This window comes from Oenanthe melanoleuca, chromosome 4 (genome assembly GCF_029582105.1).
Source record: "Oenanthe melanoleuca isolate GR-GAL-2019-014 chromosome 4, OMel1.0, whole genome shotgun sequence".
Classification (NCBI taxonomy): domain Eukaryota; kingdom Metazoa; phylum Chordata; class Aves; order Passeriformes; family Muscicapidae; genus Oenanthe; species Oenanthe melanoleuca.
Window position 1 is genome coordinate 69042571 of NC_079337.1, and position 18371 is coordinate 69060941.

The following is an 18371-nucleotide window of genomic DNA, read 5'->3' on the forward strand; positions in this document are numbered from 1 at the left end:
ATTGGTGCATCCCCTCACCGCGCTCATTCCTATTGGTCAGCGCCGCCATCAATCACGGCGCGGGCAGCTCGCTGTCACCGCTCTGTCCGCTGCCAAATTCTGCTCCATTCATTTCCCCGCTCTGCGCGCCCTCTTCCCTCCCTGCCAAATTGCGATCCCACCTCCGGCCCGCCCCCGGGAAGGTTCTGGGCGTGCGCGGTGCATTGTGGGGGAGCCGGCACCGAGCAGCCGCCGCGATGATGGTGAGTGACCCCCGCGCCCGCCGCCATCCGCCGCCATCCGCCGCCATCCGCCGCCATCCCCGCGTCCCGCCGCCCTGCCCGGGCCGCAGGGCCCCTCCGCCCGCCAGGGACCGCGTGTGGCGCGGTGGCGGCGGCCTGGGCCGCGGGGATGGAGCCGCCGCGGGGATGGAGCCGGCACTGCGCGCAGGCCTGGCGGGGTCCGGGCTGTGCGGGGCCGCGCCCCGCCGGAACCGAGATGGAAGGGACGGGAGCGGGCAGCACAGTGCTCCATCCCGCAGCTGCTGGGATGGGAACGGGCAGCTCCGAGCTCCATCCCGCAGCCGCTGGGATGGGAACGGGCAGCTCCGAGCTCTAAGGGAAGGGAACGGGCAGCTCCGAGCTCCATCCCGCAGCCGCTGGGGCGGGAACGGGCAGCTCCGAGCTCTAAGGGAAGGGAGCGGGCAGCTCCGAGCTCCATCCCGCAGCCGCTGGGGCGGGAACGGGCAGCACAGTGCTCCATCCCGCAGCCGCTGGGGCGGGAACGGGCAGCTCCGAGCTCTAAGGGAAGGGAACGGGCAGCTCCGAGCTCCATCCCGCAGCTGCTGGGATGGGAACGGGCAGCTCCGAGCTCTAAGGGAAGGGAACGGGCAGCTCCGAGCTCCATCCCGCAGCTGCTGGGGCGGGAACGGGCAGCACAGTGCTCCATCCCGCAGCCGCTGGGGCGGGAACGGGCAGCTCCGAGCTCTAAGGGAAGGGAACGGGCAGCTCCGAGCTCCATCCCGCAGCTGCTGGGATGGGAACGGGCAGCTCCGAGCTCTAAGGGAAGGGAGCGGGCAGCCTGGAGCTCCATCCCTCAGCCCCACGGCCTCGGCCCCGCGTCCCCTCCGGTCCCGGCTCCGCGCCCCGCGGTGATGCGGGAGGTGGATGTGTCTCCACCCCGGGGATAAACGGTTCATTTTCCCTTGGGATTCCTGCTCTGCTGGCTGTGCACGAAAGCTGTTCGTTTTGTTCCACAAAATCTTTCCAGGTTTTAGGGGTCACTTATAGTCAGGTCGCTCAGTTCAGCCAGGCAGGGGCACCTGGAGCAGGTGACACAGGAAGGTCCGGGTGGGTATGGGATGTCTCCAGAGGGGACACTCAGGCCCTCCCTGTGCAGCTGTCCCAGGGCTCTGTCACCCTCCAGGCAATGAAGTTCTTCCTCATGTTGACTGGAATTTCCTGTGTTTTAATTTTTGTGCTGTTGCTGGGCATCACCAGAAGGAGTCTTGGCATCACCTTGAATTATTGATTTGTACGGATTGGTGGGATTTCCTCTCAGCCTAACCAGGCCCCTGCAGGCTCCTCATACAAGAGATGCTCCAACCCCACTGATGTTCTTTGTGCCCGTCACTGAACCCTCTCCAGTAGCTTCTTTTCTTGTACTTGTGACCCCTCAGTGTGACAAGCACAGTTTAATTCTGCTCTGTGCCTGCTGGCAGCTGTTCCAAACCAGTGCATCCCAAATTTTGGCTCTGTTTGGGCTTTGCCTGTGAAATGGTTGCAGCACTCTGGGAATGGTTTGGGCTGGAAGGGATCTTAAATCCCATCCAATCCCACCCTGTCATGGGCAGGGACACCTTCCACTGTCCCAGGCTGTTCCAAGCTCCATCCAGCCTGGGATGGGGCAGCCACAGCTGCTCTGGTGCTTCCACCCCCCAGATTTGGTTCCTCAGTGTCTGTAATTCTTCAGTGTGTCTGTAATTCCTGCATCTTCTGTCTCCTCCGGGCCAGCATCAGATCAGAACTTCAGTGGGAAAAAGCACCCCTGGTTTTTTTGGGACAATGACTGTGTGGTGGGAGCAGCTGTGGAATCCCCAGCGTGGTGGGAGCAGTGGGGGTGGAAAGCAGCTGGGTTGTGTGGAGCAGAGGTGCTGCAGTCAGTGATCAGGGGTCTCTGAATTCTTCAGAGAGAAATCAGAGTGCAGGGATTGAGTGAGTGAGTTCTGATGCTTTTAGTAAGTAAAAGGTCTCAAATGCCACAGCAGCAGTGTGAGTTCTAGTGAAGGTTGAAACACACTGATATCTTCAGTGGAGGCTCCAGGCCCACAGCTGCAGACAGGATTTAGACATAAAAGAGCTACAGTAAGAATATTGCTGACATTTCTTAGAGCACAATAGAGTGTATGCACAGTGTTATACATAACCTGGTGTGCTAAGAAACTGGAATTCTAACAGGTTAAGGAGTGGTGGTCTGAGTTTGTGTCTGAGCTTGTTGGGAAAATCCTGGATAAGAGTTTGTATTGGGAAGAGTTGGTGCTTTTAACCATTCAGCTTTTATCCATTCACTTATTGTCACTGCATTTACCATTGCCTGTTGAGACTGATGTGCTTTGTAATGAGATGTGCTTAGTAATAAATAACTTTTTTAGCTATTTGCTGCTTTGCTTATTTTAAGATAACCCAACAAAGTGAGAGCCAAGAGCTGAAAGCAGGAGCCTGTAGAGCCTGGATTAGGTGCCTATGGAGCACCCAGGAGTCAGAAAGAACCCCTCTGGGAGTGCAGGGTGTTCCCCTGGCTTCCCTGAGTGCCTCTAGACCCCCTGGCAGGGGTCTCAGAGGTCCTGGCATGGTGCCCAGGGGTCTTGGGGGCTGGACTTGAGTCCCTGGAGAAATCTGCCAGCGTTGCAGGAAGAAATATAAGCCACAAAAATAAGTAGAGTATAAACTAGACTGTTAGAAGATAGAAAGGTGAATTTCTAGGAATGTTTATATTAGGGGGCTCATGGCTAACATAGAGGATTTTGGGTGTGGTACTTCTCTTCCTCCTTCTTCTTTATGCCATCCATGTTGAATGTCAAGTTGTCATTCTTGGATTGGACTGGGACAGAATTGGACAGGGTATTGTGGAAAGTCATTGTAGATATTAGGTGTGTAATTTAGAGTGTGTAAGATAAGCCCTGCCCAGGGCTGAGGCATTCTGCCCTGGATCTCAAGCTGGACAGACTGCTGTCAGCTAGAGAAAAATTTCTTAGATAAGGGAACAATAAACAACCTTGAGAATGTCAGAGAACAGCTCCTCCAGTCTCTTGGGCGGCCATCGGGGAAAACCTGAATTTCAAACCACGACACCCCCACACAGAGGCACCCCAGCACATCTGTATTTTTGGTGATGTCTTTGTGGGGCTGTGTGAGGTGGGCTAACACTGCTGCTGCCTCCTCCTGCAGCCCACGCCGGTGATCCTGCTGAAGGAGGGCACGGACACGTCGCAGGGCGTGCCGCAGCTGGTCAGCAACATCAACGCGTGCCAGGTGATCGCCGAGGCCGTGCGCACCACGCTGGGCCCGCGCGGCATGGACAAGCTGATCGTGGACGACCGGGGTAACCTGCGCTCCCTGCACCCCTGCATGGTTCACTGCACCCCTGCATGGTTCACTGCACTCCCTGCAGGATTCACTGCACTCCCTGCACCACTCACTGCACTCCCTGTATGATTCACTGCACTCCCTGCACCATTCACTGCACCCCTGCATGATTCACTGCACCCCTGCATGATTCACTGCACTCCCTGCATGATTCACTGCACTCCCTGCACCATTCACCACTCCCTGCATGATTCACTGCACCCCTGCACCATTCACTGCACCCCTGCATGATTCACTGCACCCCTGCATGATTCACTGCACTCCCTGCACCATTCACTGCACTCCCTGCGCCATTCACTGCACTCCCTGCATGATTCCCTGCACTCCCTGCACCATTCACTGCACTCCCTGCATGATTCACTGCACTCCCTGCACCATTCACTGCACTCCCTGCATGGTTCACTGCACTCCCTGCATGATTCACTGCACTCCCTGCACCATTCACTGCACTCCCTGCACCATTCACTGCACTCCCTGCGCCATTCACTGCACTCCCTGCATGATTCACTGCACTCCCTGCATGATTCACTGCACTCCCTGCACCATTCACTGCACTCCCTGCATGATTCACTGCACTCCCTCCACCATTCACTGCACTCCCTGCATGATTCACTGCACTCCCTCCACCATTCACTGCACTCCCTGCATCATTCACTGCACTCCCTGCATCATTCACTGCACTCCCTGCGCCATTCACTGCACTCCCTGCACCATTCACTGCACTCCCTGCAGCATTTACAGCACTCCCTGCGCCATTCACTGCACTCCCTGCATGATTCACTGCACTCCCTGCACCATTCACTGCACTCCAGTTACACCAGGGCTACATCAAACCTCTCTGCATGCAACTGGCACGGATCTGAACTGCAGAGGCCTCAGCCTGAGCTGAGCTTGGCTCTCACAGCAGAGGTGCTTCTGTCTCGGTGGCACTGGGACACCTTGGTGTCCCTTACAGGATACAGGATGTGCCATGTAGAGTAAAGGACTATTTTCAGTCCCCTATAGAATAAAGGACAGTTGATGCCCACTATAGAATAAATGACAGTGCTTGGCTCTCACAGCAGAGGTGCTTCTGTCTCAGTGGCACTTGGACACCTTGGTGTCCCTTACAGGATACAGGACAATTCATGTGCCATGTAGAGTAAAGGAAAATCAATGTCATCTGTAGAATAAAGGACAAATGATGTCCCCTATAGAATAAAGGACAATTGATGTTCCCTATAGAATAAATAACAGTTGATGTCCCCTATAAAGGACAGTTGATGTCCCCTATAGAATAAAGGACAATTCATGTGCCATATAGAGTAAAGGAAAATCAATGTCATCTGTAGAATAAAGGACAATTTATGTCCCTTATAGAATAAAGGACTATTTTCAGTCCCCTATAGAATAAAGGACAGTTGATGTCCCCTATAGAGTAAATGACAGTTGATGTCCCCTATAGAGGAAAAGAACAATTGTCAGTCCCCTATAGAATAAATGACAGTTGATGTGCCCTATAAAGGACAATTGATGTCTCCTATAGAGTAAATAACAGTTGATGTCCCCTGTAGAGTAAATGACAATTGATGTCTCCTATAAAGGAAATTGATATCCCCTATAGAATAAATGACAATTGATGATTCCTATGGAGTAAAGGACAATTGATGTTCCTTGTAGAGTAAAGGACAACTTATGTCTCCTATAAAGAACAGTTTATGTCCCTTATAGAATAAATGACAATTGATGTCCTCTGTAAAGGACAATTGATGTCCCCTATAGAATAAAGAACAATTTATGTCGTCTGTAAAATAAATGGCAGTTGGTGTCCCCTGTAGAGTAAAGGACAGTTGCCAGTGCAGCCTGAGGTTCCCTGCTTGCTCCCCAGGGCTGCTGGGACATGCAGTCAGTGGGGTTGGATGTGTCCAGTGTAGGTCCATGCCAGACAGGAGAAACAGAGTCTTGAACCTGTCTCCAGGTGGTTTTGGTCATCTCTGTTTTTAAATGAGGCTCTTGGTACCTGTGGGGTTCCTCAGCAGCTGTGGCTGAGTGTGAGGTCAGTGGATGTTCCTGGGTTGATTTTTGATCTTTTTATTGGAGTGTGATTTAGAGGTGAGCTTTGCCCTCATTCTGAAAACACTTGTAAGAAGTCACCAAACAAATTATTCACTATTTTTGTTACTGAAGGGTGGAGTGAAAAGGCTTACTGTTGTCTTCAAGTAGTTTTTACAAATAGGAACTGTAATAAAATCCTTGATCAAAAGGACAGTTTGATTTAAATTTATCTAAGAACTAATATAATTCCTATGATCTTTTTTCATGAGAGTCTCAGACTAGAATATGGTTTTATCTGTCTGGGAGGCTGTTGAGAAGAGAGAAATGAATTTCAGACCTTTGTTGGTGGGGAAAGTTTTTCTGCTCTCAGATGGACTTCACTGAACCTGCCCCACCAATGGGCTGCAAAGACTCAGTTCAGGTGGAGCAGAGGAACCTGCTGAGGTCTCTGAGAGCCCCAGGCAGGGCTTTATCCCTGGTGCTGTAAAACTGCCTTTAACTTCCTTCTCCCCCTGAACCCAGGCAAAGCCACCATCTCCAACGACGGGGCCACCATCCTGAAGCTGCTGGACGTCGTCCACCCTGCAGCCAAGACCCTGGTGGACATTGCCAAGTCCCAGGATGCAGAGGTGGGGGCAGGGAGCCTGGGGGTGCTCATGGAGTGCTGGGAGTTACTGTGCCTGCTCTGCAGCCAGGCTGGGAGAGCTGGGAATGTTCCCTGGAGAAGGGAAAATTCCAGGGAATGCTCAGAGAGGCTCCAGGAGAGCTGGAGAGGGACTGGGAACGGGATGGAGGGACAGGACACAGTGAATGGCTCCCACTGGGAAAGCGGAGATGGGGCTGGGATCTTGGGAAGGAATTCCTGCCTGGGCTGCAATTCCCAGATTTGCTGGGGCTGCCCCTGGATCCCTGGCAGTGCCCAAGGCCAGGCTGGATCCACCTGGGACAGTGGGAGTGTCCCTGCCCAGGGATGAGGGTGGCACTGGATGAGCTTTGAAGTCCCTTCCCATCCAGACTGCTCTGAATCACTGGGGAATTCAGCCTCAAGTCTGAGAGCAGAGAAATCCCTGAGCTCTGGTTTCCCTGGAAGCTCTGCAGTGGTTTTGCAGTGTGGGGTGACACAGTGCAGGGTGACACAGTGCAGGGTGACACTGTGTGGGGTGACACTGTGTGGGGGTGGCACAGTGTGGGGGTGACAGTATGGGGTGACCCAGTGTCCCCTGTCCCTGCAGGTGGGTGATGGCACCACGTCTGTGACCCTGCTGGCTGCTGAGTTCCTGAAGCAGGTGAAGCCCTACGTGGAGGAGGGGCTGCACCCCCAGATCATCATCCGCGCCTTCCGCACCGCCACGCAGCTGGTGAGGCACGGGGACGGGGACTGGGACAGCTGGGACTGGGACAGCTGGGACTGGGACTGGGACTGGGACAGATGGGACAGATGGGACAGATGGGACAGATGGGACAGATGGGACTGGGACTGGGACTGGGACTGGGACTGGGACTGGGACTGGGACTGGGACTGGGATAGCTGGGACAGATGGGACTGGGACTGGGACTGGGACTGGGACTGGGACAGCTGGGACTGGGACTGGGACTGGGACTGGGACTGGGACTGGGACAGCTGGGACTGGGACTGGGACAGCTGGGACTGGGACTGGGACAGCTGGGACAGATGGGACTGGGACTGGGACTGGGACTGGGACAGCTGGGACAGATGGGACTGGGACTGGGACTGGGACTGGGACAGATGGGACTGGGACAGATGGGACAGGGACTGGGACAGGGACTGGGACTGGGACAAGTGGGACTGGGACTGGGACTGGGACAGCTGGGACTGGGACTGGGACTGGGACAGGTGGGACTGGGACTGGGACTGGGACTGGGACAGCTGGGACTGGGATTGGGACAGGGACTGGGACTGGGACTGGGACTGAGACAGGGACAGCTGGGACTGGGACAGCTGGGACTGGGACAGGAACAGCTGTGGGAAAGCCACAGGGACAGCTGTGGGACAGGGACATGCCACTGGGCATGGGCATGGGCAGGGGCAGTGCCAGCAGCAGTGCCTCTCCTGCTGCACTGCCTGCTGCTGCCAGTCTGCACCTCTGCCATGCTGCTTTTCCCAAGGAAGGAGGAATAAATAGGAAAACTCTTTTCCCATTCTCCTGTTCTCTGCTGCTTCTTAGCAAACCTGGTGTCTCCTGGAGCCTGTTGGTCCCAGTAAGGTGGTTTTTGGAGCCCTTTGATTGCCAGGATCCCTGCTGAAAGCAAACAGGGAAGCAGCTCTGAGCCTCCTCCCACTGCTCATATATTGGTGTGTTCCTTGGGAATAACTTAAACACTTCAGTGACGTTGAAGCAGAGAGCAAAATACAAAATACAGAGAGAGAGGTTGGAGCTCTCAGCAGCTCAGGAGCACAAATCATGAATTAATCCAGCTGTTGCCTTTTGCCAGGCTGTGAACAAGATCAGAGACATCGCTGTGTCTGTGAAGAAGGAGGATAAAGAGTAAGTTTCCCTTGGGGGTGAGCTGCTTGTGTTCTGGGCTGCACCTCAGTGCTCTGAGGCTGCTCCTGAGTTCTGTGCTGGGGTTGTTCCCAGTTTCCCTGGGATTACTCCCAGTTCCCCTGGGATTTCCTGCTCCTCCAGGGGCAGTGCTGTGCTCTCACTTGGCTGCAGGGATGATGTAGGGCAGTGTCTCCCAGTGCTCAGGAGGAAGCTGGCCACCAAAATAAGAGTCCTGGTTTATTTTTCTTGGAGCTCTTGCTGCATTCAGTGGCACTGTTAAATCTCAGCATTCCCTGAGGATCAGATCCCTTTTTAGCTGTCATGCACCAAGGCAGATACTCACAGCAGTGATCCCTCCAGCTGAGGTGAGAATACTGGAGTCCCTTTTCTCCCTGGGTTTTTTGCTCTTGTCTACTTGACCTTGCTGATACCTGCAGTTAATTTGAAGTATTTCAACTGATAAGCAGTTGAATAAACCAGAATGGCTTGTCCAAACCAAATGCTAAAATTATGCTGGAAAAAGCCCCAAGTGTGGTGCTGTGATGGGAAATAGAGTGGCTCCACATCTCCCTGGTGTGTCTGTGTCACCCACCCTGCTGCACATTTATTGCCTGACTTAGTGCTTCAGGGAATGTGCTGCCTTTGGAGGGTTCCAGAAACATCTTCTGCCTTGGGATGAAGGAAAGCACCTGCTCTTTTCTGATTTTGGGTGCATAAAAGCTGATCAGCCTCATCAGTGCTGGGGTGATTCTCAAGCTCTGAAAAGGAGCCTGGGATTTGTCAGTCTGGGATTTGTGCCTTGTTCTCCCCACTGACAGGGGGGAGCTGAGCTTTGATTTTGGGCCCCTCTTGACAAGATAGAGGGGCTGGAGAATTCCTGAGGAGCTGGGAAGGGGCTGGAGAATTCCTGAGGGAAATGGGAAGGGAATGGAGAATTCCTGAGGGAAATGGGAAGGGAATGGAGAATTCCTGAGGGAAATGGGAAGGGAATGGAGAATTCCTGAGGAGCTGGGAAGGGAATGGAGAATTCCTGAGGGAAATGGGAAGGGAATGGAGAATTCCTGAGGAGCTGGGAAGGGAATGGAGAATTCCTGAGGAAATGGGAAGGGAATGGAGAATTCCTGAGGAGCTGGGAAGGGAATGGAGAATTCCTGAGGAAATGGGAAGGGAATGGAGAATTCCTGAGGGAAATGGGAAGGGAATGGAGAATTCCTGAGGAAATGGGAAGGGAATGGAGAATTCCTGAGGGAAATGGGAAGGGAATGGAGAATTCCTGAGGGAAATGGGAAGGGGCTGGAGAATTCCTGAGGGAAATGGGAAGGGAATGGAGAATTCCTGAGGGAAATGGGAAGGGAATGGAGAATTCCTGAGGGAAATGGGAAGGGAATGGAGAATTCCTGAGGGAAATGGGAAGGGAATGGAGAATTCCTGAGGGAAATGGGAAGGGAATGGAGAATTCCTGAGGGAAATGGGAAGGGAATGGAGAATTCCTGAGGAAATGGGAAGGGAATGGAGAATTCCTGAGGAAATGGGAAGGGAATGGAGAATTCCTGAGGGAAATGGGAAGGGAATGGAGAATTCCTGAGGAAATGGGAAGGGAATGGAGAATCCCTGAGGAGCTGGGAAGGCTCAGCTGGAGCAAAGGAGGCTCAGGGACCTTGTGGCTCTGCACAACTCCCTGCCAGGAGGGGACACCGGGGGGATTTGGGATCTGGGAACAGGAACAGGGACAGGAGGAGAGGGAATGAGGATGGAAATTGGGGGAATTCCTTCCTGGAAAGGGTGGTGAAGTATGGGAAGTGCCCAGGGCAGGGGTGAGTCCCCATCCCTGAGGTGTTCAAATCCCTGTGGATGTGGCACTTGGGGACATGGGGCAGTGCTGGACTGAATGATCTTAAAGGTATTTTCCATTCTAACTCTGTGATTAACAAAGCCACATGCAGTGTTTGGGGCTTGTGGAAAGATCTGGCAGGTGACAAAACCTTTGTTTTTCCTTTCCTGCAGTGAGCAGAGGAGTCTCCTGGAAAAGTGTGCAGCCACAGCCCTGAGCTCCAAGCTCATCTCCCAGAGCAAGGAGTTCTTCTCCAAGATGGTTGTGGATGCTGTGATGATGTTGGATGACTTGTTACAGCTCAAGATGATTGGGATAAAGAAGGTGCAAGGAGGAGCTTTGGAAGTAAGTGTGGAGCTTTCCTGGAGGGATGGGGGACAGGGACCCCAGCTCTGGCAGAGGTGCTGCCTGGCTTGACAGTGGAGCAAAGCTGTTGGTGTGAGAAGGAAGCTTGGCAGATAGGGCTGGGTTTCTTTTCCAAAGGCAGAGTTTCTGATTTTTGAGCTAAATACATCTTCACCTCACTGCAGCAAAAGTTGTAACTGAAAAAATTCCATTTCTCTCTCTGCAAATAAGTTTTGGTTGGTTTTTTTTTTCTTTTTTTCTTCATTTGGTTGGTGGCTTTTGGGGGGGTTTTTTGAGGGGTTTGTTTGTTCTTTATTACTTCTGGATCCAAAAGTCCTGAAAAGTCCTGGTTGTATGGAAAAATGCAAGGAAAACCTCATGAAGCTGATGTAGGGGTGGGCAGGGCAGGTGGGATGTGTGGTTTATGCCACAGCTGGAAGAGCTGTTGTGTGTCTGGGACTGCAGCTGGATTGTTCCTGGCTGTGGGATAGTCCCTGTGGGGAGGGAGGTGCAGATCCTGATTTATCCCCCAGGAAATGGAGGAGCTCCTGCCAGGGAATGGGGCTGGACAGGGCTGTCTACTGCAGAAAACCTGGGAGGTGGTGGTGGAACTTGGAAAGACAAACCAGAGCAAAAAGCAGCCCCCAGTGGGGCTTTGGATGAGAAATACCCAAAAGTTCAAAGGGGAGGAAAGGGAAGGAGAGCAGGGAGAGAACTGATTGCTCCATCCTTTGATCTTCAGGTTGTGTGAGGAGCTTTAGGCTGCTGAGTTCTGAGGGACAGAGAGCTGAAAGAAACCCTTGCTGCTCATTTGCTCTAGAAGTGGTTAGTGAAGGTGCTGGGAAGGCTCTGGAGGCAGGAGTGTCCTGGGGGAGCTGTCATTAACCCTGTGCAGGAACCCCAGGGGCTGAGCCTGAGGCACATCCCTGTCTTGCAGGACTCACAGCTGGTGGCTGGAGTTGCCTTCAAGAAAACCTTCTCCTATGCTGGGTTTGAGATGCAGCCCAAGAAGTATCAGTCCCCCAAAATTGCCCTGCTGAACGTGGAGCTGGAGCTGAAAGCTGAGAAGGACAATGCTGAGGTCAGAGTGAACACAGTGGAGGTGAGAGACTGGGGAGCCTGGGCTGCTGCATCCCTGACACACCTGGGGCAGGTGAGGGGAGATGGGAGGGCTGGAGCCAGGCTGGGAGAGCTGGGAATGTTCCCTGGAGAAGGGAAAATTCCAGGGAATGCTCAGAGTCCCTGCAGGGGCTCCAGGAGAGCTGGAATTTGGGACAAGGCCTGGAGGGACAGGACACAGGGAATGGCTCCCACTGGGAAAGGGGAGATGGGGCTGGGATCTTGGGAAGGAATTCCTGCCTGGGCTGCAATTCCCAGCTTTGCTGTGGCTGCCCCTACATCCCTGGGAATCTCCAAGGTGAGGTTGGACAGGGCTTGGATCCCCCTGGGATGGTGGGAGGTGTCCCTGCACTGGGTGACCTTTCAGAGGTCCCTTCCCACCCAAACCATGCCATGATAAAGGGGTTTCTGCCCATCCCTCACCTTTGGGAGCACCTGGGGGAGTGAGGGTGCAGCAGGCTGGGAGTCACAGCAGCCTCAGGACAGGTGTGGGAGCTGTCACTGTGCCCAGCTGTGCTGAGCCATCAGCTCAGGTCCTGGCAGCCCTTTGGGCAGTGCCAGAGCAGGGCTCCTCCTGGCAGAGCTCTGCTGGGGCATCCTGTGACAGGAGCACTGTCCCTCTGTCCTGCCAGGACTACCAGGCCATCGTGGATGCAGAGTGGAACATCCTGTATGACAAACTGGACAAAATCCACAAGTCAGGAGCCAAGGTGGTGCTGTCCAAGCTGCCCATTGGGGACGTGGCCACCCAGTACTTTGCAGACAGGGACATGTTCTGTGCTGGCCGTGTCCCCGAGGAGGATCTCAAGAGGACCATGATGGTGAGCTGCCCTGGCTGGGGGAGAGCCTTGTGCTCAGTTCTGACAGCCAGCTGCCATTCCCACTGACCTCACTGCTCCTTCCAGAGGACAAGGCTGTTCCTTGCTGGGATGAGCAGTCACACACTGCCAGTGTGGTGTTTTATATAAAATCTGATCAGTGCATCAATAGAGGTTTATTTTCCTGAGTTCCTCCCTGTTCCAGCATGAGCTTTCTTTGTGTATCTCCTGTACTCTGGAGCCTGTGTGTCAGCACCTTGAAGCTGCATAAATTTATTTCGCTGTCCAGGGTTGGCCTGGGTCCATAGGAGGGGAGGGAGGGAGGAAGGGAGAAGAGTTTTCCTGAATCTGCAGGATGAGCTTGCACCATCCCAAAGCTGGGCTGTCCCTGAGGAGTGCAGCCTGCTGGGAGGTTGGTGTGGCTGTCAGCACTGCTAGTTCCATGTTTGCCTCCATTCCCTGCAGGCCTGTGGGGGATCCATCCAGACCAGTGTCAATGCCCTGTCAGATGATGTGCTGGGCCGCTGTGAGCTCTTTGAGGAGACCCAGATTGGGGGAGAGAGGTAAAAACAAACACCAGCTGCCATCCTGTAGTGCTGGGCAAGCCTTCTCATGGGGGGGAAAGTTGGGCTCAGAGCATTGGCAGGGTCAACATCTCTCAGGCTGTTGAGATGAAAACAGGGTTATTACAGAATTTGTATTTTATTGTAGCCAAAAGCTGCTTTTTGAGGCTGAGAGAGGGGGCAGGTGCAAGAATTCCTTGAGATTCCACCTCTTGTAAATGCTTTTAAAATGCACATTTATTCTGCAGTGGTAATGGAAAACCATCACATTTTGGGGTTGATGGTGGCAGTTCTGTGTGTCCTGCCAGTGGGGACAGCACACTGGGGTCCTTCCTTTTGCTGGGGGAGCAGTCCTGGGGGCTGGCTGGGGAATGGATTTTGCTGGGATTTCCCTTCTGCAGCTCAGGATGTGAGGGCTGCAGGTGGCTCTGCTGCTCTCAGCAGGCTCTCCATGGCTCCCCCCTGCCAGGTACAACCTGTTCACGGGCTGCCCCAAGGCCAAGACCTGCACCATCATCCTGCGCGGCGGCGCCGAGCAGTTCATGGAGGAGACGGAGCGCTCGCTGCACGACGCCATCATGATCGTCAGGAGAGCCATCAAGGTCAGCTGGCCACAGCTGGAGCTGCAGGGCTCCCTGAGGGAACAGCCAGCATCCCCCCCCAGCTGGCCTCACACAGAAGTGGGAGAAAAACCTGTTTATTTAACACTTCCCAGCACAAAAATGAACAATGCAAACAGCACACCTCTCACTGCTCTGAAGGGATGACACATTGAGAAGAGTCCCTTCCATGGGGTGTAGCCTGGCTCACTCAGGCTGTTTGGAGTTTTTTTTGGTGCTGGGAAATGTCACAGCCCAGGTGAGCCACAGGTGTAAGCTCCCAGTGCTCCTCTGGGTTTTCAGTTCAGAACAGGTTTGAACAATTCCAAGAAAAAGGAAAAAAACCTCACAGTCCAGGGAGCTTCTTTGCCTCAGCCAGCCAGAAAAACTGACCAAGAGCAAAGGAGAGCTCTGTCCTGCTGCCCTCTGCAGACAGCACAGTCTGTGTGAGGAATGCAGGGGAGCAAGTGCAGCCTCTGATAACAAACTCTGCTGCTCTCCTCTCCCCCTTCACTCCTGAGCCAGTCTTAAACTGCAGAACTCAGTATCCAGCACCAGCAGAACAGATGATTTGGGGATATACAAGGGATATGGAAGTGAAGGAAATTCCTGTGAGCTGCCATCCCTCCCTTTGGCTGTAGTGTCCCCAAACCCCCCTTTATCCTGTGCACAGCAGGGCTGAGCTGCTGGGCTGCCCCTGGAGCTTCTTGGTGTGTCCCTGTCACTGCCAGCAGTGCTGTCACACAGCCCAGGGACACAGGGAGGTTCTTGGTGTGTCCCTGTCAGTGCCAGCAGTGCTGTCACAGCCCCAGGGACAGCAGCAGCCAGGGGCTGCTCGTGATCAGCTCTGGTCAATGATGCAGCTCAGTATTTCAGCTCTGCTTGTGGGGCTGTCCCAGGCTGGCTCAGGGACAGAGACAGAAGCATCATAAGGCAAATTCCACACAGTTCCTTTATTACCCTTTATTATCCTTTGTTATCCAGCAGCTCTGTGAAGGGGGCAGGGACAGCAGCTCCCTGTGAACTGGTCAGAAGCAGGGGGTTGGTTTATGGGGGACAGCAAGGGTGGTACCAAAGGGGCAAGGGGCAGTGGGTTACAAAGGGTTACCATGGGCACTAAGGCATGGGGGATAACTTGGTGGGAAAGCTCCAGGAAAAGGGAGGATGTGCCCACCTGAGGGATGTCTCATGAGATAATTTAACCACAGCCCAGTCAGGGGACACCTCTCCAGGAGGGATAAGAAAATCGGTGGGATAAGTTGGTGGGATAGCTCACCAGGAAAAGGGAGGATGTGCCCACCTAGGGGGCATCTCTCCAGGAGGGATGAGAAAATCTAACCATGGCCCAGTCAGAGGACATCCCTCCAGGAGGGATGAGAAAATTGGTGGGATAACTCAGTGGGATAATTCGGTGAGAAAGCTCCAAAAAGGGAAGGATGTGCTCTGAAAAGAGAGGATGTGCCACCTGAGGGACTTCTCCCCAGGAGGGATGAGATTGGTGGGATAAGTTGGTGGGATAGCTCACCAGGAAAAGGGAGGATGTGCCCACCTGAGGGGCATCTCTCCAGTAGGGATGAGACAGTGTGAGCACAGCCGTTCAGGGGCAGGACCAGGGCAGGCTGCTGTGCTCCCCAGCCCTGCCTGAGCCCTGCCTGCCCTGCCTGTCCCCAGAACGACTCGGTGGTGGCGGGGGGCGGGGCCATCGAGATGGAGCTGTCCCGGTACCTGCGGGACTACTCGCGCACCATCCCGGGCAAGCAGCAGCTGCTGATCGGCGCCTACGCCAAGGCGCTGGAGATCATCCCGCGGCAGCTCTGCGACAACGCCGGCTTCGACGCCACCAACATCCTCAACAAGCTGCGGGCCAAGCACGCACAGGTACCCCTGGGGCAGGCACAGCCTCGGGCTTGGGTGGTGGAAGTGAATTCTGGAATGTGTCACCATCCACTCAGCCCAGGAGGTGTGATGGTTCCTTAGAAACAAGAGCAAGAGATTCGGGTTTTGTTCAGCAGAAAGCAGTAATGCAGTTTATTGTGTGAAAACAACTCAGTTCTGTGATAGAGAGAGAGAGATAAAGGAGTGAAGTAAAAGGAGAGAGAGAGAGAAAGGATGGAATGTAGCTCCCAACGGACAGGAGCATCCTCGTGGTCATCTGACAATAGACATGTCTTCAATCCAATGGGGAGAAAGAGATCTCAGAGTCTCTTAAGGAAAGTCACTTTTTATAGTCCTTTTCCAAAGCCAGTGGCCTCTGGCCAAAAGGTGGGAGATTTATGGACTGTTGTGTGTGGAGATCATTGCTCCAACAAACAGGTGCAGGAACAGGCGCTGAGAGCAGCACCAGGCACAGGCACAGACAGTGCTGGGCAGCACCAGGCACAGGGACAGACAGTGCTGGGCAGCACCAGCACAGGCACAGACAGTGCTGGGCAGCACCAGCACAGCACAGACAGTGCTGGGCAGCACCAGGCACAGCCACAGACAGTGCTGGGCAGCACCAGGTACAGGCACAGACAGTGCTGGGCAGCACCAGCACAGCACAGACAGTGCTGGGCAGCACCAGCACAGGCACAGACAGTGCTGGGCAGCACCAGGCACAGGCACAGACAGTGCTGGGCAGCACCAGCACAGCTACAGACAGTGCTGGGCAGCACCAGCACAGGCACAGACAGTGCTGGGCAGCACCAGCACAGGCACAGACAGTGCTGGGCAGCACCAGCACAGGCACAGACAGTGCTGGGCAGCACCAGGCACAGCACAGACAGTGCTGGGCAGCACCAGCACAGCCACAGACAGTGCTGGGCAGCACCAGGCACAGGCACAGACAGTGCTGGGCAGCACCAGCACAGCACAGACAGTGCTGGGCAGCACCAGCACAGCACAGACAGTCCATGGCAGCACCAGCACAGGCACAGACAGTGCTGGGCAGCACCAGCACAGGTACAGACAGTGCTGGGCAGCACCAGCACAGCACAGACAGTCCATGGCAGCACCAGCACAGCACAGACAGTGCTGGGCAGCACCAGCACAGCACAGACAGTCCATGGCAGCACCAGCACAGCACAGACAGTGCTGGGCAGCACCAGCACAGCACAGACAGTGCTGGGCAGCACCTGTGTCCCCAGGGTGGGATGTGGCACTGATCTCTCTGTCCCTCTCCCAGGGTGGGATGTGGCACTGATCTCTGTGTCCCCATGGCAGGATGTGTCACAGATCTGTCCCCTCTCTCCCAGGGCAGGATGTGGCACTGATCCTTGTCTCTGTGTCCCCAGGGTGGGATGTGGCACTGATCTCTCTGTCCCTCAGGGTGGGGTGTGTCACTGATCTCTGTGTCCCCATGGCAGGATGTGTCACTGATCTGTCCCCTCTCCCAGGGCGGGATGTGGTACGGCGTGGATGTCACCAACGAGGACATCGCAGACAATTTCTCGGCCTGTGTGTGGGAGCCGGCCGTGGTGCGGATCAACGCTCTGACCGCCGCCTCCGAGGCCGCGTGTCTGATCGTGTCTGTGGACGAGACCATCCGCAACCCGCGCTCCAGCCTGGAGGGGAACCCTCCCTCTGCGGGCCGGGGCCGGGGCCGCACCCGCCCGCACAACCACTGAGGGGTTGTTGTGGAATCACACCCCGCGGGGAGCAGCGACAGCCCCGGGGATGAGTGACAGCCCGGCTGGCTTCGGTCACAGGCTGCCCATGCCCATGCCCATGTCCATGCCCAGCCCCACAACCACTGAGGGGATCAGTGACAGACAGCCTGGCTTCAGTCACAGGCTGCTCCTGCCCATGCCCATGCCCATGCCCAGCCCCACAGCCACTGAGGGGAGCAGTGACAGACAGCCTGGCTTCGGTCACAGGCTGCTCCTGCCCATGCCCAGCCCTACAAACACTGAGGGGAGCAGTGACAGCCCGGCTGGCTTCAGTCACAGGCTGCTCCTGCCCACTCCCAGCCCTAGAAGCACTGAGGGGCCATTCCTTCATTAAACCCCGGGGTAATTAGTGACAGCCCGACTGGCTTCGGTCACAGGCTGCTCCTGCCCACTCCCAGCCCTACAAACACTGACGGGCTCTTCTTTCATTAAACCCCGTGGTAATTAGTGACAGCCTGGCTGGGTTTGGTCAGAGGCAGCTCCTGACCATGCCACAAACACTGATGGGTTATTCCCTAATTAAACCCCGTGGTAATTAGTGCAGCCTGGCTGGGTTTGGTCAGAGGCAGCTCCTGCCCATGCCACAAACACTGATGGGTCATTCCCTAATTAAACCCCGTGGTAATTAGTGCAGCCTGGCTGGGTTTGGTCAGAGCAGCTCCTGGCATCCCCTGCCCTGCCCTGGGCATTCCCTGGGGCATTTCCCTGGGGGCTGCAGCCAGCACAGGGAGGGGCTTTGGGCTGTTTATACTGATCTGTGTTCTGCTCTGCTGGCACTCTGAGCCCAGGCTCCACAATAAAACCAGTTTGTCTCTGTGGCAGGTTGGGCTTTGCTCTGTTCTCTGCTTTGTTCTGCACTGTGAGGCCTCAGGACTGGAGTTGAAAATGAACCTTTCTTTTTTGGTTTTTGCTCTGTTCAGAGCAGGTGCTGTGCTGGAGAGCAGGGCAGACTGCAGGTACACCCCAGCAATCTCTGTGTGCCTGCAGCTCTTGGGTGTTGCTCAGGGACAGTTTAATTGGCTTTTGCTCAATGGGGCATTTTCATTTTCCATTCTTTATGGGGGAGGTTCAGGGCAGCAGCTGTGTGACAGCTCCAGGGACTCCAGGGGTGGATCCAGGTGACAGGAAAATGGTGCTGGGAGAACGTGGGGACACTTGGGTCTGGTGAGTACAAGTGTTAAAGGAGGACAGTGTATAAATACAGAATCATGGGATGGTTTGGGTTAGAAGGGACCAGAAAGATTATCCAGGGACACCTCCCACTGTCCCAGCTGCTCCAGCCTGG

General features: G+C 54.8%; 1 protein-coding gene across 1 annotated transcript; it reads left to right on the plus strand.

The window, feature by feature from the left end:
• Positions 1 to 62: 62 nt before the first annotated feature.
• CCT7 (chaperonin containing TCP1 subunit 7) lies at positions 63 to 17907 on the plus strand. The gene is made up of 12 exons (XM_056490096.1): positions 63 to 242; positions 3426 to 3579; positions 6180 to 6286; positions 6890 to 7015; positions 8112 to 8164; positions 10169 to 10340; positions 11278 to 11442; positions 12092 to 12280; positions 12743 to 12840; positions 13310 to 13442; positions 15111 to 15317; positions 16814 to 17907. The coding sequence occupies exons 1-12, from the start codon at positions 237 to 239 to the stop codon at positions 17042 to 17044; spliced, it is 1641 nt and encodes a 546-aa protein (XP_056346071.1). The 5' UTR covers positions 63 to 236; the 3' UTR covers positions 17045 to 17907.
• Positions 17908 to 18371: the final 464 nt, after the last annotated feature.